Raw genomic sequence first — 26,357 nt, 5'->3', positions numbered from 1 at the left:
GGTACCCCTTGCTCCTTACCTGGTGCCAGCTCCCGATTTTGCAATCAGATTGCTACCTTCTGCCTGTGGACCCTGTGTGTATGTATGTATGTGTGGATGTTTTCCAACAGAATTGCTTCTCTTTGCTCTTCATCCCAACTCTCGGTTCTGCTGTTGATCACCCCACCATCCTGGGGACGGGACTCAGGCTTGTCATTCTTTTTCTCTGAATACTTCACAAGGCAAGATTTAGGGCGGGGAGGCGGGGTGGGGGCGGATTATCCAGTAAGGACTCGGATGTCCTGTGAAGAAATTAAGGCTCAGACCCCCAAAACTCCTCCAACTCCTCCAGGGCTTTGTATAGAGATGAAGCTGGGGAAGGCCCCATATTGGAGTGGGGGTGGCCTGGAGCCTTGGGGCTTTCCCTAGGAGGGGTGGAGATGAGTCTGGGGGAAGGAGCAAGAAGAGGTTTTGGAGTTATATGTGTAGCTCTTCCTCCTGAGGAATGGGTGTGTGTGTGTGTGGAGTCATGGAGTTTGTGTCTGTGAAAGATGGTACACTGGGAGGGGCTGGCCCATCAGTACTGCCTGGGAGTCTGGGCCATGAAGCAGAGAGGTCAGTGGAGTCAGACTCAAGCAGGCCCTTGGGAGCCTCTGATGGTAGATGCGCAGGCACTTGGAGGGTGTGAACCTGTGGTATGTGCAGAAGACTGTCACTGCAGGAGCCCGGTGCGGTGGCAGTTCTGAGAAGCCCCTGGGCTGGGAATTAGCCTTGCCTGCCACAGCTCTGACTCTGTCTCTAGTCTGACCCTGAATGCACCTGCTGCCACCCTGGGATCCCTCTCTGGTTCACCTCCTACTCCTAACCATGTGGTAGCCTGGCAGGAAGCTAGCTGTAGCTCATCCTAATCACCCCTGTGCCTCCTCCGATGGGCACAGTCACCCACACACGCCATGACGTTGTTCCTGTCAGCCTGTCTAGTGAGGGGGTGAGGACACTGAGTAGCCTTCAGGTCTGCTTGGGGGACATTGATACAGACTCTTCCATTAACCATTTGCTCTCTGAAGCTGCCTTCTGGGACTTTTCTTACCAGGTGACACTGCTCAGAAACTCTGAGATTTTATTTAGATGGATGGTCTTGAGAGTTATGTGACATGCGGGCAGGGCACAATATAGCCTTAATGCCTAGATGCCTGTCCCCTGGGGTGGCTGAGGCAGAGGAGGAATCCTTCTCAATTGGAGGAGTCCTGGTGAGCTGAGCCTTCCATAAGGTCCGCTGGGGAGCTCTGCCTGGGATGTAGGGTGATGGGCAGCTGAGGAAGGTAATCCTATCCCTTTGACAAGTAAGTACAATAATTCACTCCCAGCATCCCCACCCCTGTCTGGTGGTGGTGGTGGTTTTAGGAGTGTGGGAAGCTGTGGCAAGGGCCTCTGGCAAGATGACCAAGGTTGTCTTGCTTTACCAAGTCTTGGGAAAGAAGCGTAGCCACCGATACCCCCAGCTTGCAGAGGCTTTGGCTACGCATGCTAGCTGATGTCCTAGCCCTAGCTGACGCCTGCCGTCTTTTCCTCCTGTGTTTCCCTCCACCCTCCTGCTGCTGTCTGGAGCCCACACGCTTTCTGTGGGCTGTGGGGGAAGGGCAGGGTCTGGATCTCCTTGTGTGTCCCGGAGGTGCTCTGAGAATTGGCAAGATGGGTTGAGGGTGTCTGGGTGTCCCTGCAGGGTGGGCGGCATGAGGGGGACCTGGCCCAGAGTGTGAGAATATGTCAGTGTGGGTGTGTGTGTCCCTAGTCTGGTTTGGGTGTGGGTGTCTCTTGCTTCGTCTGGCTCTTGTCTGGATCTTGCCCCCCTCTCCCTCACACCCCTCCTTGGGTCTCCTCCCCCCAAAAAAGCTGGGACCGCCTGCCTTCTCTCTCTGCAACTGGAACCTCCCTTGCCTGTTCCAGGAATTTAGTAAGGAGGAGGAAGAGGCAGGCAGGCAGGCAGGCAGGCAGACCTCCCACACTCTAGTCCGCCCGCCGGCCTGGCATGGTAGGGAGGATGAAATAGGTGTTGTAGGTTTTGTCTGGTTTTCCTGCTTCTTCCATCACTTAGGGGCTCCCTCCTGCAGAGGTCCTGAGACTGCCCTGAGATACCTCCTTCCATTTAGCATCTGCCCCCAAAGCCCCCTGCTGGACCTCCAGGCTCCAAACTCTGTCCCTGGAGCTGATGGGGGGATTAGGCTGCTGCCAGCCTGGCCAGCACCTGTTGCCAACCCCAGCCTTGTAACTGGAGCTGGCCAGTGAGGGGCTGCAAAATGACAGGTGGAATCTCTCTAGCCAGCCCCCAACCTCCACTGGATATGCCTTTCTGGTTGGTACTAGGAAAGCCCATCCCCCCACCTCCCCAGTCAACCTAATCGGAGCCTTGATGCTTCCTTCCTTCTATCCTGCCTGAGGGACCCCTTTACTTACCTAACTACCATTGGCTGCTGTACAGTTAGACAGCCCTCTTTCAAGTTCTTAGAGCTGTGCTGCCTTGACAGGGTACTGTGCGTGCATGCATGTGTGTGTGCGCGCGCGCGTGTGTGTGTGTGTGTGTGTGTGTGTGTGTGAGCATGGGGGGCAGATGGGGTGGTTCTCTTAATGTTTTAATTGCATAAAAACTGGGAGCTCAGCTCTCGGCCGGTGGGGAGTCTGGGGCTGGCTGGCCGCCCGGTTTGAGCTAAATATAGCCTGGGACATCTGCAGAGAAGGGGAGGCGAGTGGAGAGAGCTTCCATTCCCCTCACCTCAGCCAAGGTGCCCTCGTCTGGGCGGGCACCTTGGAGCAGGGAGCGGGGATTCCTCAGCACAAAGGGCAGGGGAGTGGTGGTAGGAGCCGGGCATTTGGGAATCTGCCTGCTTGGAGGCCAGCAGAAAACCAAAATGAACCCGTAGGCTCAGGATAAGTCCCATGTGGGACGTGAGATACTGGTTAGGTCCTCTGGTCCTGGCTCCCTCTTCCCCAAAAAGTTGTCTAAGGCTAGGCAGCCTCAGTGTGTCACGGTGACCTACTCATTGTGTGCCTGTGAGTAGAGACCTGTTAAGTGGCTCCTCGCGGCCCCTCCCCCTGGAGCATCTGCCCCTTGGGCCCTGCTACAGGTCCCCAGCCCTTCTGTCCCTTGCCCCACAGCGAAACCTTCAGCCCAGGAATCGAGACTTGAGAAGGGGAAGCTGTGGCATGGAGTTCTCTGATCTCCAGTCACGGCAGGAAGTGGAGAGGAGGGGGGATGAGGGGGGGTAACCTTGAGTGGCAGGTGGAGGAGGAGGGCCCTGGGAGCCCTGTAGGAACTGACCGTGCACATAGCGGTGGGGAGTGGCCACCCTCCCAGCTGACCCCTCTTCTCTCCAGCTCCAGGTAGGGGAATCTTGGGGACGACGGCTGATTCCCCTAGGGCTGCAAACTCTCCTGTCAGCAACCCCCCTAACAGCGAGAAAAAAAAGTCTTCCTGTCACGTGCTCATCACTTCCTGTCCCACTGTGGTTCCTGGGATGTTTGTTGTTGGTTGCCATGGTGATGGCCGCCCGTAGGCACTACCCCTGGTTTTTGTGGGGAGGGAACTGCCCCTCCCCTCAAGGCCCACAGTTGGGAGGGGGGGCACTTGGGAGGCCTGACTAGGGGGCCCTTTCAAGCTGAGTCTGTGTGTGTGTGGTCTCTGACGACTCAGGTCCCTTAGGGCCCTCAGACTTCTGTCTGTGGGAAGGAGTCACAACCACCTACTCAGACTGTGTTGGGAAGACTAACTTGTGGCCATGACTGTGAGACTGATTTAGTAGCCCCATCCCCTCAGTTTGGGTCCTTCTGCCTTTTCAGACCTCACTTCATAGACCCTTACCTTCCTTTCTCTTCTCCTTCCTTCCTCCCTGGGGAGTTTGTGGCTTCTTGGGATCCAAGCTGGAAAATACAGGACTCTGGGCCACTGGGTCCCTGGTGTTTTATGGGTGGGGAGACAGTGTTTCTGCAGCCAATTGGCTCTCCTACACACAGCCACTCGAGCCTCTCTCTGATTCAGCAAGCTCTGTTCTTGAAGGGAAGGCTCAAGAGCTCAGTGACCAGATTTTCCCACCTCATGTGGGCTTCTCTGCTTACTAGGGATGGAGAAGGAAAGAGATTCCTCTCTAATTCTTGCTGGACTGAGGGGCTCCTTGTAGAGTAGGAAGTTCCTGGGGGGTCCTAGGGTGTGGGGTTGTGGGGCAGGGAACAGTCTGACTCAGGCCTGGTCTGGGGTCAGAGCCAAAAGGATATCCTGAGGTAGGAGGGGTGTTCCTGGCTTCCCTGCAGCTTGGGTCCCCAGAGAGGGATGATGGGAGGGGACTGGTAGCATCTAGTTCTCTTGGCACTGTGCCCTAGGATCAGAGTGTAGCAGGCTGGGGATGGGCCCAGACTGAGGTGATGGGTGGGCACGGGTGGAGCCCACCCCTACTTGCTGTTGGTCTGTCTGCTTCTCCACTCACACACACACACACACTACACACACACACACTATACTGCTGCTCCACTCACACACACCCCTTCCCCTAATTATGACTGGATTGTGTGTCTTGCATGGTGAAGAGGAGGTGGGGGGGGCAGCTGCCAAGGTGAGGGTGGGGAAAGCCCCGTGCCAGGCTGGGCGTGCACATAGGTGCTTTCCAAGCTGGGGGGTCCCCTTTGTGCCCCTTTGGTCCCCGATAGACAGAGTTACTGTTGTACCGTCCACACACTTCTGTGGTCTGGCTGTGGCCAAGGCATGCTCATTCCTTCCTCTTCCTGTTTTCTTCCTTCCCCATGGGTTGGCCCCCTGCTTCCTGTAGGCCTGGGCTGCCCCCTGGCCTTTCACCTACTCTCTGTTTCCATGGAAGACCCAGTTACATCCCTGGTTCTGGATGGGCCCCTTAGCTAGCCTGGGCATGTGAAATCCTGAATGAATGAATGTGTACCTCAGGTGGGGTATGGGGCAGAGCCCCTACTTCTTTTTCTTGTGCCCAGCTTGTCCTGGGCTTCTAGTGTCTGATTGATCTTCATGCTTGTCAGTCATTCCCAGCTGGCATGTGACCTCTGGGAGCTGGGGCAGATTTGGGGTTTTGTGGAGTAAATTGGAGATGTATCAGAGCCATTCTCGGGGATGAGGTGCTGTATCTTAAAGCAGCATTGGCACCCAGCAGCAAGATACTGTATTTTTTTTTTTACTTTGCTGAACCCTGGAGGACATGCTCAGGGCCTGCCTTCATACTCTGGGGGCAGGTGGACCAGCCAGGCCTAGCTGTAGAGACTCCTGCTGGGGGGACCCTTCCACTTGGTCCTGTCCTGCCTTTGATAGTCCTTTCCTCAGTGAGGATGAGCTTGCCTCTGAGGAGGACAGTGAGAGCTATGATGAGGGTGGGGGGGGGCCCTTGGAAAAAAGAGAGTTATGGTCACAACTACTTCCCAACCCAGTCTGCAGATGAAGCCGAGTGGGGGAGGGGAGAGGTTGTGGCTTTTTGTGTACATGTATTTTTTTTTTTCCTGGAAAGCTTATAAATAGTTCTAGTCCACTGTTCTGGTTTGAAATTAGTCCTATCCTGCCCTGCCCCTGCCTGGCCAGCTTAGCTAACTCCAGACAGGGTAGGGGGCGTCCAAAGGATGAAGGGCTGGAGGCTCTCCTTCTCTGCCAGGGCTGGAGGCCCTCCCACCCAAGTTAAATTTGAGCTCTGACTTTCATTTGCATATGATTCATTAATTGTCTAGAATGTTTAGGAAACCCCCATCTCCCCCGTTTTTGAGCTCTTCTTCAGTCTTTGCCTCTTCAGAAGGAACTGCTTGGGGCTGGGTATGTGACTTGTTTGGTAAATGGCTTGCCTGACATGCAGGAAGCCCTGAGTTCTAGCCACAGCACCAGGTAAACCCCATGTCTCCCACCCCAGGATTCTGAAAGTAGAGGCTGAGAAACAGAGGCTTGAGATTATCAGCTAGTTTAAGGCCAGCTTGGGACACAGCAGACCCCATGTCAAAAATAAATAAATAAAAGTAAAACAGAGGGAACAGCTTGACATCTGTCTCTGGGGAACCCTTGTTTTGAAGGAGCAGAGTGGAGAGGGTGTAGGGAGGCTGGGGGGGCTCATCTAGGTTTGGGGGCCTCTTAACTTCTCTCTCCCCAGAACACGGGAGGAAATGGCCTATTTCTCTTCCCCTTCTCCCCTCCCCAAATCCAAAGATTTCCCTTTTTTGGTTTGTGAAATGCAAGAAGGGAATTTGGGAAAGGGTTGTGGTCAGGCCTCTGCCCACACCCCTGATATCCCTTTCCCCGCAACCCTCCCCTCTGTCTGGGAGGAAGCAGATCCAGAAAAATGGGTAATGTTCCCTGCTAGCCCCGGCCACAGAGGTTGGTCCTGGTTGGGGGCCAGAGAGAAGCCAAAGGGCCCAGGGACCGCAGGTGATAGAGAGATGGGGGAGGGGGGACTTAAGTGCCCCTGCTGCGCCTGGCAGTGCTAGGTGCTTCCAAGGGAGGCAGTTCACAGGCAAGTAAACATGCCTAGCGAGGTTAAGCCTCTTGCCTAAGGTCACCAAGAGTGGCAGAGCTGAGATTTGACCCTTCAGACCTCCGGGTTTTCTCTCCCATCTTCCTGGTTGCCGAATGCATGCAGTTCTCACTTTTTTTTTTTGGTTTGTTTGTTTCTAAAGTGTGAAACTCTGGAGTGGGGTGTGTGTGTGTGTGTGTGTGTGTGTGTGTGTGTGTGTGTGTGTAGATGTCAAGGGATCCAGATAACTTTGAGGGATTAAAAAACCTAGTAAGGAGAGGGTGCAGGGCTGTTGACATGCCTCCCACCCCTTTTTTCTGCTGGGCTCAGTGGATTGGAGGTGCAGGCCTGTGGTTTTCTCTCTCAGGGCAGGGTGCCTGTGAACAGTGGAGGTTGCTGGCAGAGGGTGGAGGTTCGGTGTGGGTAGCTTGTTTTGCCTCTTTGGTACTAGTTTAAATTCTCTCGCCTGGGTACAAGGGGCCAGGGCCCAGGCATCTCTATGAGGGTCATGGCTCCCAAAGGACCTTCAAAGCTCCGCCCCATCATCTTTGCCCTCACCTATCCCTCTTCCCTGGTCAGCCTGGCCCTTGGCCCACTTCTGTGACCTTTGTCCCTGCCCTCACTGGAGAGCCCTTCCTCCTCACTCAGAGAGCTGAACAACCTTGTATTGAAGTTTAGGCCCAGCTGGGTTAGGTTACTTGAGGATAAGAGGCCTTCCAGACTCTCCCTGGAGGTGTGTGTTTGGGGTGGGCTGGTAGCTTGAAGCCTGGTCCAATTTTAACCTCTTCAGGGAGGGACTTGAGGCATGTTCTAAGGTAGATATCGTCAGTCTTCTCTGTGGGTAAAGCTGTGTTCTAGAATGTGAAAGACTGGGCGTCGGAGAGCCCAAGCTAAGTATCACCAATTTCCCAAAAGCCAGGCTGGGATGCCTGGCTTCAACCATGGCTCTGGTTGGCCTCTCTTTGGTCAGCTGTCTCCTCAGCCTCACCTGTAGGTAGGTAAGCCTCTGTGTAGACATGAATCTACCGGAGGGCTGGGGAATCCTGGGACATGATGGTATTGGGGGCTGCAGCATAGAGAGGACCTTGAAGGATCTCCTAGTATGAGAAGTAGATCCAGGGGCATTGTAGGCTGTGTGGGGGCTGGGAACAAAACATGGACTTTGGGAGACTGTAAGGTGACAGTTGTGTATCTCCTCAGAGTATATATACAGCCCATGCACACAGGTCCTGAACTGGACCCACTGTGTGCTTGGACTCAGGTATGGAGAGATACTATCCCCAGGCTGCCTCTGTTCCTATGCTTGCCTGGACACAGACTGGGGCAGCAGGTGTGATCTTGCACACCCGGATGGTTTCTTTTTTTTTTTTTTGGTTTTCCGAGACAGAGTTTCTCTGTATAGTCCTGGCTGTCCTGGAACTCACTCGGTAGACCAGGCTGGCCTCGAACTTAGAAATCCACCTGCCTCTGCCTCCCAAGTGCTGGGATTAAAGGCGTGCGCCACCACCGCCCGGCTCCGGGATGGTTTCTGTTGGCCTGCATGTGTGAATTTTTGCCAAGTGTGTGCAGTATTTGTACAAGGGTCCAAGCGTAGACACTTGCCGATGAGGTCAGCCAGGCCTTCTCCTCATGCCTGGCTCTTCAGCTCATGTCCCTGTTTAATGGAATCTCAAAAGAGACTGGGGTCAGAGGCAGCTGGCTCTGTAGGTCCGCCCCCCACCCCACCCCCGCTGCTTCTATGACATGTGTCATCATCCTGTGAAGGGAAGGAGATGCTTCCTTCAGGATTGAGGCCAGTGGTTAGTGTGATGAATTCCAATAGAGAACTGGTCTTTAACATAGCTTAGATTTCACTCCAGAGGCAGCTGTTGCTTCTGCTACCTGCTGGCCACTACCTGCCCCCTTTCTCCCTGTCTTCCTCAGTTGACAGAGAAGACACAGGCTGGGACAGTCGACAGAGGACACAGTGCTCTTCCACAGTGGCCTTGGCAAGAACTCCCCCATCCTCAACCTGGTCCCCAGCCAAATGCTGATTATATATGCATCCCCCAGTCTCCAGGTTTAAGCCCGGAGCTTGGAGCTTGGAACCTGGTATGTCCTAAATTTGGGGTGTAGGGATGGAGGGAGAATGTTGGAAAGGGACAATTCTTTAGGTCTCGGTCTCCCCCCCGCCCAGAGTTTTCCTGAGATATTAACTCACTAAAGCAGTGTCAGCCTGAATAATTTAGTATTGGGAGACCTTTCTCAAAAAGAAGCCAGAAAGACAAACAGCGTACAGTGTGGTTTGCATGCACTCAGAATCACACAGCCACTGTCGTTTTTAGCACCCCCGAGTTCCCTCCCATACCACGAGCAGTTACTTCTCATTTCCCTCACATTCACACCCCAGTTCCTAGTAACCACAAATCTATGCATGCAGATCTGCTTCTCCTGAACGTTCTTAGAAATCGAACCATACAACATACGGTCTTTGGGAACTACGCTGTTCTCAGGGCTGGGCCATGTTATTGTGTCAGCTCCTTGTTCGTTCTCTCTCTCTCTCTCTCTCTCTCTCTCTCTCTCTCTCTCTGTCTCTGTCTCTGTCTCTCTCTCTGTTTCTCTCTCTCTCTCTCTCTCTCTGTCTCTCTCTCTCTCTGTCTCTCTCTCTCTCTCTTTCTCTGGCACAGAAAGAGTCTAGTGTACTGGGTATCTATCATTTTATTATCTGTTTCCCATTGATAGACATTTGGGTTGGTTTCACTGCCTGGTCGTGATTGGTGTTGCTTCTCTGAACACTCACGCACAAGCATTCCTGTGCTTGACTGCCATGGTCCTGTTTCCTGAGTGGATACTAAAGGGTGGACTTGCTCTGTGCCCTAGCGCCATGTTTAAGTTTTTGAGGAACTGCCCAGCCATTCTACAAAGCAGCTGTGGTGTTTGACACTTCCACCAGGAGTGTGTGGATTCATTTCTACATCTTTCTAACCAGCACTTCCTACCTGGCTTGACCAGATGCTGGCACTGGGTGTCTTTCTTTCTCAATAGCTGTCCATCTTAATTTTTGAGGTAGTGTCTCTGAGCAAACCTGGACCTCACTGATTCAGTCAGGCTGGCTGGCCAGCAAACCTCAGGGATTCTCCCGGCTTTGCCTCTCCAGCACTGAGATTACTGGTATGTGCCACTGTGCCTGACGTTTTCCAGGGTTGCTGGGTATCCAAAATTAGGCCCTGTTATTTTTGTAGCAAGTTGTTTACCAACAGAACCAAATCCCTAGTGTCTGTTAGCTGGCCAGTCACAGTCAGCCTAGTGTGTGGACATTCGAGAGCATTCTTGGGAACAGCACCTGACAGGAGAACAGAAGGAAGAGCTGGTTTTGACTGGCTGTGATTATTTTTGTGTTTCCTCTATCTGTCCGTCCATCTGTCCATCCATCCATCTGTCTGTCCATCCACTCATCCACCCACACACATGTGCCTATACATGGTACATGTCTATGTCTCATCTATATTCAAACAGGCTTGAAAAGTCCTTGGCTCTCTCTGTTTTCCTCTCTGCTCTGCTTCTGCCTATCAGGCTGTCAGGGAATCGGTAGGTCATAGCTGTGTACTACCCCAAGGTGTTCCCCGTGTATACCTTCTGGCCTCAGCTGTTCAGATAGAGTGTGGATCTGTGTATACACTGTGGAGGGGAGCGGCTGCCTGGTCTTGCATCTCCTGTCCATCTACCAGCCCATCCTGTGTGATGTTTTTACAGATGGAAGTCTAATGAAATCTGAACTTAGTCTCTCTTGCTGGGGACTTCTATCCTGGGCAAGCCTTGTCTTCCTGACATAGGTCTTCCCAGGGCTACCTGTACTGTTCTGTATTAGAGGTGTTGCCTAGGAGACCTGGAGATCCACTTCTCTAAATGCATGGGATTGGGTCTCCTCATGGGAGGGACAGGCTGATCTGGGATGCTAGGTTTAGGGGGGGAAGTGGTATGAGAGAGGGCCTCCCTCTAGCTTAGGAGTCATTTTTCTGAGAAGTGCCAATGCTTTGGGGAAGCGGCTTTTCCCCCCCCTCCCTGCCAGCACACGTTCCTCTGTATCTTGACCTCAGGTAACCCACACTGGGGGAAGGAGAGCCAGCTGCCTGCCTCAGCTGCAGGGATCTTTGGGGTTACACTGTGGACCCTTTCCCAAGCATTCTGGGTGAGAGGCCGTCCTGTACTCTGGGTCCTGTCCCCATATTCCCAGCCTGGCTATGCTGTCCTGCCATCCCCAGCAGTGTCTGGGCCCTGGTCCTAGGCTGGCCCTGCCAGCCAGGCATAGTGCCAGGTGTCTGCTCAGCTGGGTGCCACAGGAAAATCTCTGGCCGCCCAGGTTGGGGAGCACCATGGGGAATCCCGTGTGCCTCAGTGCCCACTTACCTGTGTCTTTCCTTTTTCTACAGCACCACAGGACATGCCTCCCCCCAGCCACCTACCTGGGGCCCTTCTGGGAGTGCCATCTTTTTTGATACCCTGAAGACCAGCTCTGGATCTTCCTACAAAAGTGTCAGCTCCCAGGACTGCTTAACCAAAGGACAGACTCTTGGGACATTCCCCAATCCACCTGGCCCCCCCACCGGCTAGGGAGGGGGATCCAGAAGGCTGAAGTTGACTAACTTGGGACTTGCAGCTCCAGGGACAGAAGGGGGTGGGGGTGGGCTGACCACCCAAACCCCCTCTGGGCCCAGGCCCCATGCCCCGAGGAAGAGAGACTGTGTGAAGCTCATCACAGCTGCCTGCCAGACTGTTTGCCTGCTCTTTTGACTGCGGCCGTTTGGCATGGCCAGCAATAGCAGTTCCTGCCCGACACCTGGGGGCGGGCACCTCAATGGGTACCCAGTACCCCCCTACGCCTTCTTCTTCCCCCCTATGCTGGGTGGCCTCTCCCCACCAGGCGCTCTCACCAGCCTCCAGCACCAGCTTCCAGTCAGTGGTTACAGCACACCATCTCCAGCCAGTAAGTGTCTGTGTGGGGAGCTGGGGGGGGAACGGGGACGGAGGCTCTGGACTTGGGTTCCTGGACACATCTGTTCTGCTGGAGACATGATGAGTGGCAAGGTCTTTTCTAGACCAGGATGACCATTGAGTGGTGGGGGTTTGGTGTGGCTTAAAGGTGGTTTGTAAGCCAATCAATGGTGGTTTGATACTGGGGGTAGAGGAGAGGTGAAACCATTTTGTCTCTTCCCTGTGTTGTTGTACCCCTTTGTCTCTGTGTCCCTGGTGCTATGCTATTGAGTGCCTTATAAATAGCTCTGAGGAGGAATGGATGCAGAGGCTGAGGTGGATAAACAAACCTCTCAACGTTTGGTGGAAATGACAGCCCTACACAGTGAGAATGAACCCCCCTCCACCCCCCCCACCCCCGCCGCCAGTACTCTGAGGAAAAGGGCTTCAAGAGACAGTCCAGGGCAGCTCAGCACAGCTGGAGCCCTTGCTCTCTCCCTGCCAACTCCCCCACCCCAGAAGGACAGGGAGGGACTCCATGGGGGCTTCTGCCTGGACTCTGGCCTTGGACACATGCACAGGCTTGGCAGGGCTGGTGTTTTCTGCCTCTGCCCTCGGCTATGAGGGTCACTCGTTGGCTGGGCGGGGGTCTCAGTGCCCTTCCCTAGCTGGCCAAGCCAGGTAGTGGGAGGTGGCGGTGGCTATGGCCAGCTGGCAAAGTCCAGGCTTGGGGCCTGCCAGGCCGCTTACAGTAACTCTGGCCCCCAGGGCCCAGCTGGGCTCCAGGCCAGAGCCTTGGAGGAGGGATCTGGGCCTGGCCTGGGGCTGGAGGGAGGGGAAGCAGCAGAGCCAGCCATGGCTGGCTGGCTGGCTAGCCAGCTGGTCAGCTGCTGACCTGGGAAATGTGTCCCACCTCTCCTGGTTGGCAGGGACAGAGCACCCTGCCTGGCACCCACTGCCCCTCCCACAGCCGTTGGCAAGCTGCCTGGCACCACTGCCCTGTGTGCCCGGCTGGGCTGGGTCAGTGCCCCCTTCTTGGTGTGGGGGCAGCACTCTCTCCCCGGAGCCAGGGAGTCTCTTTGTCCCTGGGGCAGGCTCTGGCTGGGCGCCTCACTGCCCACAACTGGCTGTCTGCCTACAGCCACCATTGCTTCCTGGATCGCTGCCTTTGGCTATGTTGCAGCCCCCTCCCTTCCAGGCCCCACTAGCCTTCAGGAGCAGGTAGTCTATGCGCCCCGCGTGTGCCTTTAGGGTTTCAGTCCTTTATGCTGTAGGGCTAGGGAGTAGACAAGTGCTACCTCAGCTTCCCCCTCAGTTTCCCTAAGCCCCCAGCTTTTATTTCTGCCTTTTCTTCTCCCCACCTTACTCGGGAGAGTCTGAGAATCCCAACTGTGTTCCAATTTTTTAGTCGGTGCTAATGAGAAGACCAACCTCTGGGGCTCAGAGTTGCTGGGGATTGGGCGAGTACACCTATGTAAAAATGCGCCCTGCATTTGAAGGGAGGGAGCGAGAGCTCGCATTGTCAGCTATCCCAGGAGCTGGAAGAATTGTACTTTCAGGGTGGAATCTTTAAGGCAGAAGGGAAAGCAAGGGGCCTTTCACCCAGGAGGCAGAGGCAGGCAGAGCTCTGAGTTCAAGGCCAGCCTGGTCTACAGAGTGAGTTCCAGGACAGCCAGGGCTACATGTAGAAACCCTGTTTTGAAAAACAGAACAAAACAAAAACAAACCAAAGAGGAAGGAAAAGAGAGGAGGAAAGGGCTTAGGGAGTCCCACAAGCTGGTGCTTACAAGAGCCACTTGTCCTTGCCCAGGTGATGTCACAGGGGGCTGGACAGATGAACCTGACTCACTGGAAAGCTGCAGGGGGATTTAGGATCTGACCCCTGTGAGAGAAAATTCTCTGCCCTCCCCCTGAGTGTTGCAAGCTCCTTCCTCTTTCTTAGAGGTGGGTGGGGTGAGCCCCCACCCTAGTAACCTACTCCTAGGGTGGGGTGCCCATATTTCGGGCAAATGGCAGCCTTCTTTGGCTTTCTCCACCCAGGTTAGGCAATGCCCTCTTCCTGCCCCCACCCCTTGTGTGCCTGTGGGTTTCCCACCCCTCCCCCTCTCCTAGTAAACAACAACAGTCTCTTCCTACTCCCCAGCCTCTGAGCACCTTAGGACCAGGGACTAGAGGCCTTGGGTCTGAGACTACCCCCTCCTACAGTGCTCCTGGTACCTGGAAACAGCTGAAAGTTTTACAGCTTTAGTCTCCCCAGTCCTTGAGACTAGGACGGGTCAGGTAGTTCCTGGAGATGAGAAGCAGGGGCTTCTCCTCCACCTCAGCTTGCAGCAGTGATGCTGGGCCCTGCTAACCTTCCAAGCTCCCACATGACATAGCTGTGGAGATGGCCGCCCCTTCCTGGGCGTCTTGCAAGGTTGCACCTTAGGTGTGTTGTATGTACTCTTCAGAGAGTGGGGGACCTGTGTGAGGACCAAGGCCTCTCCAGGTCACTGTGGGGAGAGCTAGGTATTGTCCTATTGGGAGTCTCCTAGGGAACCAGGGTGGAGGCTCCAGAGATAGCACAAGACTCCTGTCCCTTTGGTGCTTGGCCCCTGAAGCCTGTTTACTGTGGAGGTTTGGGCCTCTCTATGCAGCGTGAGGAGGGTCAGGGTTGTGTGTTCTTTGGGAGGAGGGGGTCAGGGCTGAGTATGCTGAGAAGGGGGGTTAATGGCTTGTGTATACTGGGTGAAACCAGTGTGTTTGCAGAGAATCGAATCGAGAGCTGGGGAGAGGAGTGTCAGCTCATATGTTGGGGCCCTGGCTTAGGGCTGGGGTGGGGGCAGGCCTGATTTAGGGCAGAGGTGGCCTGGTGTAAGGGCTTCAGAGGATTGGCTTTCACAGTGCATTGGGGAAAAGGAGATCACTGTCTCCAATGTTCTTGTGTTTCCTGGCCTGAGGGCCAAGGGATGAACCTTGTTGGCTTACGCACCCTTGGAATTCCTTGGGCTTCAAGGTTAAAAATGTAGATACCGGTGTCAGTTGTGTGTTGATGTCTTGGCATTGTTTCCTGGTCTGTAACACGGGGACATTACCAGATACCTAAGAGGGCCAAGTTAGGGGAGCTCATCCCAGAGGACACTTGGTGTGTGCCTGGCACGTGACCCAGTAGAATGGGAGGCTACTGAGTACCTACTGTGAGTCAGGACATTATCTGCGCCTTAAAACAAACAAACAAACAAACAAACAAACCCTTCATCTGACTGTTTGAGTAGAGTCACCTTGTACTCTCATACAGAGGAGAGAGGCCAGAGGAAGAGTAGCCAAAGGACAGCAGAACCATCCTGGGAGGGGTAAAGCAGGCCTGCTGCCTGCCATCCAGATAGGCAGCTTTAGAACATTTTGGGGCCGACGGAGATTATGGGGGCCTTATCACCATTGTTTAATCTTATCCTGGTTGCTGGAGACTCTGGCTCTGACTTCCCCCAGTAGGGGGCGCAGGAAAAGCCACCCCTCACCCCTGTCGCCTTGTCGGTGTTGGATTTTGAGACTGTAAAGATAAGAGGCCCAGGGAAGGTTTCCATCCTGTCCTAGAAGCCGTGAACACAATCTGTTCGCACCCCCACCCAACCCTGCTCTGCCCTCTTGTAGCCTGTGAGCTTGCAGGACGCCGACACCGCCTCCTCCCGTCCCTGACAGACTCTGAAGGAACAGAGTGTAAAAGCCATAGCTGTTATTCATATTTTGTTGCAGTTTCTGAAGTGGGGGGCAGGGAAGTTGGAAGCAATCAATAGAGGAGTTAGGACAGGAACCTAAAAGGGTGGCAACAGATTTCCTTCTACATGTTGGCTGGGTACTTGTCTAGATACGGGGATGTGGTCCCCTCCCCTCCCTGTCTGGGGAGGGGGGCGGAGACAGGCCTAGGGAAACCTGGGAAGGAGGCCCAGACTAAGGAGGAGGGGGTGTGCCTGTCTCTTCATCCCTTGCTCTGCTACTTCCTGGGGTTTACAGACTTGAACATTCTCCCTTGCTTGTTTACACACACACACACACACACACACACACACGCACACACACACACACACACACCCGGCACAATAGGAAGGAGGACAACCTTGAGGAGGGGTACTGCATAGCCCTGCCTTTCTTGGGGTCCAAAATGCAGAGTCATCCAAAAGACTTTCATAGGGGGTTTTCATTGAAAATAGAACCCCTCACTATTTCTCTATCTTCCAGGAGAGATGAATGTACCGGCTCTCAGGGTAGGATTACAGAACAGATTGGGGGAGGGGACACAGGGAAGGAAGCCTGTTTTCCTCTTAGGCCGGTCAGGGCCTCAGGCATTGTATCCACCTCTCGCCAAACTCTCGCCAAGGGATGTGTGCCATGGGGCTGTGCCAGTGCAGCCTTTGTATATGTGTTGAGAGTGTTGTGTGTGTGTGTGTGTGTGTGTGTAGTGTAGTGTGGCATCAGTAAAAAGAGGAAATGCTAACCTCCAAATAATATTGGGACAGTGTCTTCCTACCCCTCTGTAGGCAGGATACACTGGAGGTCCCCTTGCCCTGGTAGCATTAGTAATCCAGGCTGTCCCCTGCCCAGCTGGACCCCAAGTTGCTGAAAATGCCATGCCATCCAGCTTGAAGTCTGGTACCCGCTTCCCTACTTGCTCCAGGGCCAGAATTCTTTCAAGTCGCTCCACCTGTGCAACCTTGGGCAGGTCATTCAACTTTTCTAGGAATCTTTCTGCCCTTCTGGTCTGTCTCTGGTAGGCGGCTTGCTGTGAGGCCGCAGTGACCCGCTTGCTGGTTGTGGCCTGCAGTAGCTTCAAGTACCTTGAAGAGTGGGGCGGGGTGGGGGGGCTGGGGGATGGAGCTGCGTGTTGTCTTGGAGATGGCCACCCTGTATCAGGCCCTAGTGTCTGTCTGGCACCCAGCCTAATGTTGTCCCTCTGTCCCTAGGGCAGAGGAGGGAGCCCTGCTTGGCACAGACTGGAGGTGGTGGTGGTGGCAGCCAGGATTCAGCCCACACCTGCTAAGGGCTTGCTAAGCATAAAACCCTGGGGGGACCTGGGGATGGGAGGTGTGACTGAGCAGGATGAGGCCACAGTCTGCTAGCAACTGCCACTCAGTATCCTGGCCCCTGCTGCAGACCAGAGCCTTCTAGTTCTCTCTCCCTTCTGTCACGGCCCCCAGGACACCGTGTTCCTCCTTGACCTGCTTCTCGACCTCATGGCTGCCAGAGCAGACATCTCACCCTGGCTTTTCTGTCTAGCTTCGGAAATCCTGTTTATCCTTCAAGGGACCTTTTTCTTTCTTTTTAAAGTCAGAGATCTTGAATGAAGACTTCCCAGAATCCTTCTCAGAGGTTCCCATCCTCCTCACAGTCCCCTCCCTCCCTCCCTCCCTCCCGGGCTCCCTCCCTCCCTCCACCCCCCAGTTTTACAACTCTTACCTCTCTACCATGGAGTTACTTCTCCCTGATTTCTATATTGAATGTTTGATATTGGGAGATCTTTGCCTGACCATGAGGGATAAGAGTCCCAGGTCCCTTAGCATCTTGAATCTGTGAACACGGGGTCTACTACGTCACTGGTGCCAAGAACTGAATCATTGAGCAAAAAACATATGAAGGGCATCCATGCCAAGACCTTACATCTGCCTTGTACCCCAGCATTCCATTTGCAAGCCTCTGCCCTCTCTTGGGAGTCCAACAGCTTCTGTCCTGCTGCCTCAGGAAGCCAAGAGCTATGTGCCAGACACTACCTGCCCTCTCTCCAACTCTCTGCCATTGACTCCACTTTTCACAGTTATGTAAGGGCCAGGGAGATGGCTGAGTGGGTAAAGGCCATCAATCTTGATAATCAAAGTTTGATCCTGGGGACCCAACAGTGAAAGAAAGCCAAGTTCCTGAAAGGTCTTGCGCTCTCTCTTTTTTTTATTCTCTCTTAAAAAGATTTAACTTTATATGTGTGGGTATGTCGTGTTCATGCATGTGTGTCCACTGTGTGTGTGCCTGGTGCCTGCAGAGGACAGAGGAGGTTGTTGGATCGCCTAGAACTGGAGTTAGGAATGGTTCTGAACCACCATGTGGGTGCTGGGAATCGAACCAGGGTCTTCTGGAAGAGCAGCCATTAACCTTAACTGCTGTCCTTCTTTCAAGCTTCTCCTTACACACACACACACACACTCTTACACCTCTATTTGGGTCCCACCATATATCCTTGGCTGTCCTGGAATTTTCCATCAGCGTCTACCTCCTATGTGCTGGGATTAAATGGTATATCACTATACCCTTTGAAAATTGTCCTCTGGCATCCACCCACATGCCATAGCATACATACATGCATGCATACATACATACATAGCACACAGTAAATGAGATGTGATTTTAAAATGTCTGTGAGTCCATCTTCCCCTCTGTTATCGAGGCTTAGGTTAAGCCAACCTTGTCTGCTGCTTGGATTCCCATAGAGACTTACAACTTTACAACTGGATAGTCTTTTCTTTTTTGCTTTTTTTTTTTGCTTTTTTTTTGAGACACGGTTTCTCTGTGTAGCCCTGGCTGTCCTGAAACTCACTCTGTAGACCAGGCTGACCTAGAACTCAGAAATCCACCTGCCTCTGCCTCCCAAGTGCTGGGATTAAAGGTGTGCGCCACCACTGCCCGGCTTCCTTTTTGCTTTTTAAGAAAGGTTTTGTGTGTGCATGTGTGTGCGTGTGCGCGTTTGTGTGTAGGTAGTCCTGGCTGTCCTGGAACTTACTTTGTAGACCAGGCTGGCCTCGAACTTACACATCCATCTGCCTCTGCCTCCTGAGTGCTGGGACTAAAGGCGTGCACCACCATGTCTGGCCTCTAACTGGACATTCTTGCCGTCCTGTTAACTCATTCTTCATAACCTGGAAAAGTCTTCTCGTACGATAATGGAATCTAGCTTAACCTTCCTATGGCTTCAAGCCTACAATCCCATCTGGTCTGGGCTGGCTTTAGCCTGTCCTCCAGCCTGGCTTTCTATCTTCTCCTATGGATTTTTCTTTTCTGTTTTCTTTTTTGTTTGTTTGTTTGTTTGTTTCTTCCTGTAGCCCTGGCTGTCCCAGAATTCACTCTGTAGACCAGGCTGGCCTCAAATTCACAGAAAGCTGCCTACCTAGTGCTTGGATCAAAGGTGTGCGTCACTACTGCCCAGCCTCCTTGGGAGTTTTACTATTCATCCTTTCTGATCTTCTTCCAGTCAGAATGAACACATCATCTGCGGCTGTAGGGCCTCTGCACAACAGTCACCGCTCACTGGCCCTCCAGTTTTACTCTGAACTTCAGCTTTCTTTGGGTCCCTGCCTGTCAGTGGTCCTTAGCCACTGACCCTTGAACTTAATTTTCCCTAAGAGCACACTGTTTGTGTCATAATACCACTTGTCAGTTTGCAGTGTGTATATATAAACACATATTTGTGAAGATGGATTTATTTGCCTATTTTCTGTCATTTCATAAAGTCTTCTAAGGGCAGGCTCACCAGGACGGCCGCATGGAAGGCAGTCAGAAAATAAAATTTATCTTGAGTTACCTGGTTTGGTAGGAACATGAGCTTTTGGTAGCTGAGAGTTCCCTCTCTTTTTTTTTTTTTTAAATATTTATGTATTCATTTTACGTATGTATGTATGTATGTATGTATGTATGTATGTATGTATGTGTATACACTGCTGCTCTCTTCAGTCATACCAGAAGAGGGCATCGTATCCCATTACAGATGGTTGTGAACCACCATGTGGTTGCTGGGAATTGAACTCAGGACCTCTGGCAGAGCAGCCAGTGCTCTTAACCACTGAGCTATCTCTCCAGCCCCCCACCCCCCTTCTTGTTTTTTACAGACAGGATTTCTCTGTGTATCCCTGTCTATACTGGAACTTTCTTTGTAGACCAGGCTGATCTCGAACTCAGAGATCCACCTGTCTCTGCCTCCCAAGTGCTGGGATTATAGGAGGGCACCACCACTGCCTGCCTCCACCTTGCTGAGATCACAGGCATGTGTGCTGCATGTTACTAGCTTGGAAACATCCCCAGCACCCCCTCGAAACTCTTTTACTTATTTTTTTTAAACTTTTTTACAAATTTGAGACACCATTTCACCGTGTTGCCCAGAATGTTGATTCACTCTGTAGCCCAGACTGGCTTTGGATCTGTGACCCATTTGCCTCTGTCTCCCAAATAGCTAGGATAATAGCCTTGTCTTCTCTAGGCCTGTTTGTAAAGGTTCTTGGCCTTGCTTTGCGAATGTAATGACCTCATACCGTAAAGAAGTTGACTTTAGGCAGGGAGATAGCTCAAACTGCAAGCATGTGGACCTCTGGACTTCACATATGGACAAAAGCTGGCTTCTACAAGGTTAACATGTAGATCAGGCTTTTAAGAGGATAGAGAATAGGATACCCTGGGCTTCCCTGGGTATCTCCTCCTTCTAGGGACCTACCTAACCCAAGCCTTTCTTCCACTGAAACAGTCATCCTAGGGAGGAAGTGGTTCAGCTGGAAGTCTCCTTTTATCTGTCCTGGGTTGGCCCATCCCGGTTCCCGGGCTGGGAGACACCCTGGGCGGAGCTTTGCCCGCCGGAAGCACGCAGAGTGTGGGAGGAGAGCTCCCCGCTTGTGTTTGTGCTAACAGCTCAGTTCTGCCGCGTCTATTCCGGCGGGTGAGCCGGCAGCCGGAGTCTCACATGATGTCACAGACAGTGACACAAGCTGGATGTCTCATTCCGACACAGCGCCCAAGCTCCACAATGTCACACCCAGGACACTCAGCACGCCGCATTCGTGGTTCTAGCGCTGGGCCACCTGCATCTGGGCCCTATGCCTACTACCTGCATGTTCGGAGTTTAGGACTGGACAGGACCGAGAAGGGGGCCAGTGGGCGAGCCCCGAGGGCGGGTTGGCGAGCTGGTGATGTCACGGGCAGCGGTGGGTGGGTCACCCGGAGGTGAGGTGCCGCCGGGCGAGTTCAGCAAGAGTTCAGCCGAATTGCATTAGGCAAATGAAGCCGGGGCTGGGGGAGGACACTGGGACCACCCCACCTCCTGTATCGCCCAGCAGGGGATTGTCCAGAAGCACTAGGGAGGCTGGGAGCCGGAACTGGGATGGGGAGGATGCCCTCTACTCTTCGGTCCAGCCTCCTGGTGCACCCTGCTCTCCGTACCCAGTCTGGTTCTATGCACAGCATATTTCCCGCCTCTGCTCTCTCTCTGAGGCTGCCCCACTGGTGGTCCACATGCAGCCTTCTGGCCCTTGCTTCCCTGCATCTTTCCTGCTGCAGTAGGACCCGCAGGGAAAGGGTTAAGCTAGGGGCGGCGCCTGGCCGGGGCGGGGCGGAGGCTAGGGGCTGGGATCCCAGAGAGGGGGGCGCGCAGGCTGGGGGGGGGGGGGGCGCGCACACCGGAGAGCAAGCAAGCAGCCCGCCGGCGGGCCAGGCGGAGGCGGGGCCGTACGGGGGTTCCCCCACCCGCACCCGGAATCTAAGCCACGGAGAAGCCCGGGAGCCCCGGCCGGCAAAAGGAAGTACTCGGTGACCCCCGTCTCCGCCCTGATCCCGCCCCGGACCAGCGGACTTGGGGAGCCGCTGGACTCTGCCTGGGACACCGGAGCCTCGAGTTCTTGGGCCACCGGGCGTTCCCTGCGAGCGAGCGCCGAGGGACCTCCTCCTCCAACCTGCACAACTTCCCGCTTTTCACCTGGGACCCGCGGAGTGACCTGCGGACTTAGGCGCGGGCAATTCTTGGCTGGGCGCCCCGCTGAGGGGCTGCCCGTCGGGGCGAAGGGACTTGTCCCTTTGCCCCCGCAGCCGATTTGCACGGATGGCGCCTCCGGCTGAGTGACGAGAGCCCGGTGCAGGACTTCCCCTCCTGGATCTCCGGCCTTCGAGGGGCAAGATGTACGAGAGTGTGGAAGTCGGGGGGCTTGCCCCCGCCCCTAATCCTTTCTTAGTGGTGGACTTTTATAACCAGAACCGGGCCTGTTTGCTCCAGGAGAAGGGACTCCCTGCCCCGGGTCCCTACTCCACCCCACTCCGGACTCCGCTTTGGAATGGCTCAAACCACTGTACGTACCGGCCTCCGCTGTGCTGCCTTAGGAGCTGGGATAGGGGTAGCTCTCTACACCTCACTTTCTCTCCGTCTGTCTCTCTGTAACTCAAATGTCCTAGCTGGACAGTTGCCTTCCACCCAGTGACCCTGGCGCACTACCATGTTAAGGCTCAGGAACTTTGAGCGTTCCTTCTCCAGGAGACGTGAAATCTCAGCCTCTGGCGCTTCATTTACACCTTGGTCAGGATCCACAGCCTGCTGGAGGGTGGGGTAAATATCCTGGCTGTGGGCTTGTCTGTCCTGAAGAGGAGGGACCACTTCCCTAGATCCCACCCCTGCCAAAAAACCTAGGGTGAGGTTTTTCCTGTGTGGTAGCTACTGCCCCAGCTCCTGCTCTTGACGGTAGGGGTCTACGGACTGGTCTCTGTCTTTGGTGTTGGTAATGGGGTGTGGCAGAAAGGGACTTCACCAGACAGTTGCCTTCCTGGTCACCCCCTTATACTTTCAGAGGCACCTAGACCATTTTGAGGAAAGGTCTGGCCCTAGCCACCTGGCTGACATCCTGGAGGCTTTGATGCTGGGAACATGGGAGAAGCTGATTTAAAGACTCTTTTAGTTGCTGTTCTCTAGGGGGTGTTTGGTTTTTAAGGCCTGGGGGGAGTCCTTTGGCAATCAGCATCTACACTGCTAGTGGGTCTTTTTGTTACCCTGTTCTAGGGAAATAGGGCCATACCTTGTATGGGAGAACTGATGTGAACCCTGATGTCCTGGCAGCTGAGTCCTCCAGCCTGGCTCTAGCAGGTTCAGGCTATGCTCGGAGGGTTCTACTAATACACAGGTTCTGTGCGCATGCCCCAGTGTGCACACCTGGGCATGTTTATGCCCAGCTGTGAGGCAGTGTGTATTAGTGTGATTTCGATGTCAGAGTATTATTGTTAGGTGGCTCAGGTTTCATCTCCCACTCTGTTGTGGGAGCAGTTCTTCCCAGGAGGGTCCCCCACCTTCCCATACCTGCTGCCACCTAAGATTGAATCTCTTATGGTTCTCAACCTGTGAGTCTCGACCCTTGAGGGTTGTCTCCCGACCCTTTCACAGGGGTCACACATCAGATCATTTGCACATCAGGTATTTATACATCATGATTCGTAATGGTAGCAGTTACAATTATGAGGTAGCCATGAAAATAATTTTATGATGGGGGTCACCGCAGCATGAGGAACCATATTAAAGGGTCACAGCATTAGGAAGGTTGAGAGCCACTAGCATAGCATAGCTGGATAGAAAGAATCTGCCCACGCACAAACCTTCGTGCATCTTGAGACCTGGGGTGAGTGACTGCCGACCCCTGCCCTTCCAGAGACACCTCTATCTGGCCTTTCCTATTGTCCTGCCCCCTGACCTTTGCCTCCGAGGCAGAATCAGCTGTGAGGTTTCAGACTAGGAGGGGTGGGTGATCATTGGCTTTGGAAAAAAGCCGGAGGTGTGTAGTGGTTCCCTGACCCTTCCCATTATCCCAGCACGGTAGGAAGGAACCACCCCTAGGGGGAATAACTGGCTTGAGCCTTCAGGCACCCTTCTCTGCACTGGGGGAAGCTGGGATTTAAGCCCCGTGGGGTCCAGCTCCTATCTCTTCGCCAAGCCCTCTAGGACAGCCGAGCTCTTGGTCCAGAACTTGAAGGGAGGAGGCTTGCAGAGAAGGTGTGTGTGTGTGTGGGGGGGAGACAGCTCACGCAGGAGGCTCCCCACTCCCTCCTTCCTCCGACCCCTCCCTCCTCCGACCGCTTGGACTTGGGGAAGTGGCGACCTGTCTGCACACAGAACCTGTCGTGGGAGAGCCTGATTAGAGCTGTGTTCACCAGCCTTCACCCCTTGTGGAGGCTAAGTTGCCCTGGGGCCCTCAGTAAGAATCTGAAGTCAGGGTGGCTACTGGACCTCTGCTGGGACAGCCTGTGTTACCACCTTGAAGAAGAGCCTTTTGGTGTGTGGAGACTCTCTGGTGCCTGGAGTCACCTCTAGTTGTCTTGGAGAATACTACCCCCTGGCCTCCGCCAACTGCTGGAAGATAGCAGGTTGGCTGTGGGTGGAGACCTGCTGGGTATTGCAAAGCCCTGGAGACTTTGCTTCCCTCCCACAGCCCCCATTTCAGTGCACTAGAGGACAAGGGGTGCACAGGATGTGGCTCCCCATCTGTCCCCCACCAGTCTACGCAGCTCACGCCTCCGCCTGCTCCCAGACATCCAAGAATGTGAAGCACGTGGATGCCCGTAGTGGGGGGGGGAAGGGAGAGATGCTTATCACCCACTGACCGCTAGGTTTGGGTCTTGCATTTAGCTTGCTGGCTATACTGCACCCAGAGCCATCCTCACCATCTCCCCGTGTGGAGGAAGGGCAGTAGAGAGGGTTCCACGCCCCCTCCCCTTCCGTCTCTAGAGGCTGTGAAGGGAGCTGCAAAGAGGGCGCCAGCTGGATTGGGAGGGGAGCCCTGGCCAGGGGCCCAGCTGATTTCCTGCTGATCTCCTCCAGGAAACTGGCCCCTTGCGCGAGCCTGCGAACGGCTCTGGGGCGTGGGGACCCGCGCCGTGTGCGCCCGCCCAGGAGGGGAGTGGGGGAGGGGCACCCTGGCAGCGGTGGCGAGAGGGGACGCCGGGCTTCCTGGGCTGGTTCCAGCCCTTGGCTGCGCACTGAAACTTTGAGCTGAGGTCTGGTCCTTCTCCAGCCCAGCCTTTCTGCAGGAAGTGGAGAGATTTGTGGGCTGGGGCCTCCAGGGAGGGTGGCCGGCAGGGTGGGGCCAGCTCAGGATAGTCCCTCCCCACACCTGCTTGTGCTACACTGTTCCTGTGTCCTAACTCAACAAGGACTGAGAAGACCCACACTTCTGGCTTGGTGCTGACGCTGGCTTCCCTGGGCTGCTGGCTACAGGGCTGAAGAGGTCAGGGGCTGGACCTTAGGATTCAAGTTCAAAACCTAGAGCTGGAACCCTCAGAGGTTGAGTTCCCGGGGTGACAGTTGGGGATATATTGAGGGTAGGGTACAGACGGATCTACAGCCTCAGGGGTAACCCTCCAGCCAGCTGCTGGGGATGGTTTGAAAAGAGGCCTCACCCAGCTCCCACCCCTCCTAGGGTCGTTCCGCCATCTTGCCAAAAACAATTTTTAAAGCACATAGCTCATCTCTTTAAACAACTCTCTGGACTTGGCTTTAACTCCACGTTTCTCTGAGCCTTTGCCCCTCTGATCTGTCCTTGACCTTTTGCTCTTCATCCCCGTTCTCCTGTCTCTCTCTGTCATGCACCCCTCTTCCCCTCGGTCCTACACCCCAGATCCCCCTCTGTCCTCCTTCCCCTCCACTTTGGCTCAGATTGGAGGTCGGGATTGGGGGGGTGGCAGATCCAGGGCAGAGGGTGGGTTAGGAGGAGGGAAGAGAGGAGGTCCATGCCTTCTTCCTGTGCTTGTTGGAATGCAGACCAGGATTGGAGGCCAGTGTACCCCCCCTTGTCCTTGCCGCCCCCCTAAGTCTGGATTGTCTATTGTTACTGCTTTTACGTCTTGGAAAAAGTTAGCACAACAAAGGGCTCCTTTGTCACTTCACCCCTTTGCCTCCTGGCCTCACCCAGGCCCCCCAACCCCGCCCCCCAGCAGCTGTTGTCAGGCCTCCAGCCTGTTTGATTTGCTTGTCGGGCCTCCTGAGAAGGAAGTGCGGTGAAAAAACCAGGGCAGGGCAGTTCTATGTAGGCATGAGCAGCAGATTGCAGCAGGTCAGTCCTCTGGACCCCTCTGGGGGTTGTAGGCATGGATAAGTCCTTTCCCTCTGGTTAGAGAAGGGAACATGAGTTAGAGCAATGCTGGATGGCCCGGCTGATGTCCAGGCCCAAGTAGGAGCCAGGAAAGTCCTGCCAAGGCCATTGGCGGAGTTCCCTGGTGTGTTTGCAGGTAGGAGGGTAGTAGTATGCTGCCAGGCTCCCGTGTCCCCAAGTGTCCTAACCTCTCTGCCCGGGCTTTGCAGCCACAGGAGTCATTCACAGCCTGACATAACACATGCTGTTGGATGCTTGAGCAAAGGAACTGTGTATATCCAAGCACTCCTGGGTCTGGATGGGGCGGGACTCAGAGCAGAGGATGCTCACCCATCCCTCCCTGGCTCTCTACAAATAGATGTGGCAAAGGAGGATGCGGGAGAGCCCTCTGGGGATCTGAGCTAGTCTTTGCTCTAAGGCCATCATCGGTTACACTGTATCCTTAGCTGCCCAGGCCCTGGGCCAGACAACTCTCACCCAAATAGCCATGTTCTGTCTGGGGTGATGGGCCTAGAGCCAGGCACAGAGGTTTTGCTTGGGAGGGAAAGGGGGGGACTACCCCCACTGGCTGGGTCACCCCTCTTGGCTGCCCTCTTGGAGCTGAATAACAGGAGCAGAGGGGGGTAACCCGGACGTAGTATTTAGGCCAGACAGACAGACCATTGATAGAAACAGACCCCCTTTGTCACAGTATCTCCCTATAGATGTGGCATCTGAAGTGATGGGCTTCTAGGAGCCCTGGGGACTCTCTCACTGTCTTCAGGAGGTCCCCCTGTCATCTCAGGGAGTGCCTTCCTGCTTTGCCCAATCCTCTCTGATTTTTGTGTGCTGCCTCCGACCCCACCTTGGCCAGGGGATTGTTTGGGTGGGGGAGGGGCCGTGGCTGCTGTCAGAGGGGGTGGGGGAGGTGGAAAGGAAGCAAAGCCAAAGGGGCCAGGGAGTGGCCAGCCTGAATATCCTGTTGACCTCGGCAGTCCTGCTTCCAGTCTGTGCCCCTTCCCTCCGTCTTCATTAAGCCTTAACTCCTCCTGAACTTTGGGGAGCCCTGGGTGCTGTTTGTATTAAGGTTTTGAAATAAAAGCTCAGCCCCCCCCCC

General features: G+C 54.4%; 1 protein-coding gene across 5 annotated transcripts in view; it reads left to right on the top strand.

Moving 5' to 3' along the window:
- The window catches only part of Rara (retinoic acid receptor alpha), a 45,392-nt gene that overhangs the window by 10,539 nt on the left and 8,496 nt on the right, over positions 1 to 26,357 (top strand). For 2 of the 5 annotated variants that reach the window (XM_028755013.1, XM_028755012.1), the window contains exon 2: positions 10,886 to 11,439. In XM_028755013.1, coding sequence (XP_028610846.1) covers positions 11,262 to 11,439 — 178 coding nt within the window. In that variant the 5' untranslated portion in view covers positions 10,886 to 11,261. Of the gene's footprint in view, positions 1 to 7,379; positions 7,471 to 8,399; positions 8,568 to 10,885; positions 11,440 to 20,826; positions 21,485 to 26,357 lie in introns of those variants that run through there. The other 3 variants (XM_028755011.1, XM_028755009.1, XM_028755014.1) reach the window with 3 other exon arrangements.

This window comes from Grammomys surdaster, unplaced genomic scaffold, assembly GCF_004785775.1.
Source record: "Grammomys surdaster isolate TR1022 unplaced genomic scaffold, NIH_TR_1.0 126048, whole genome shotgun sequence".
In the NCBI taxonomy this organism is placed as follows: domain Eukaryota; kingdom Metazoa; phylum Chordata; class Mammalia; order Rodentia; family Muridae; genus Grammomys; species Grammomys surdaster.
The sequence above is the reverse complement of the archived record's forward strand: the minus strand, read 5'-3'. Positions and strand labels throughout refer to the sequence as shown.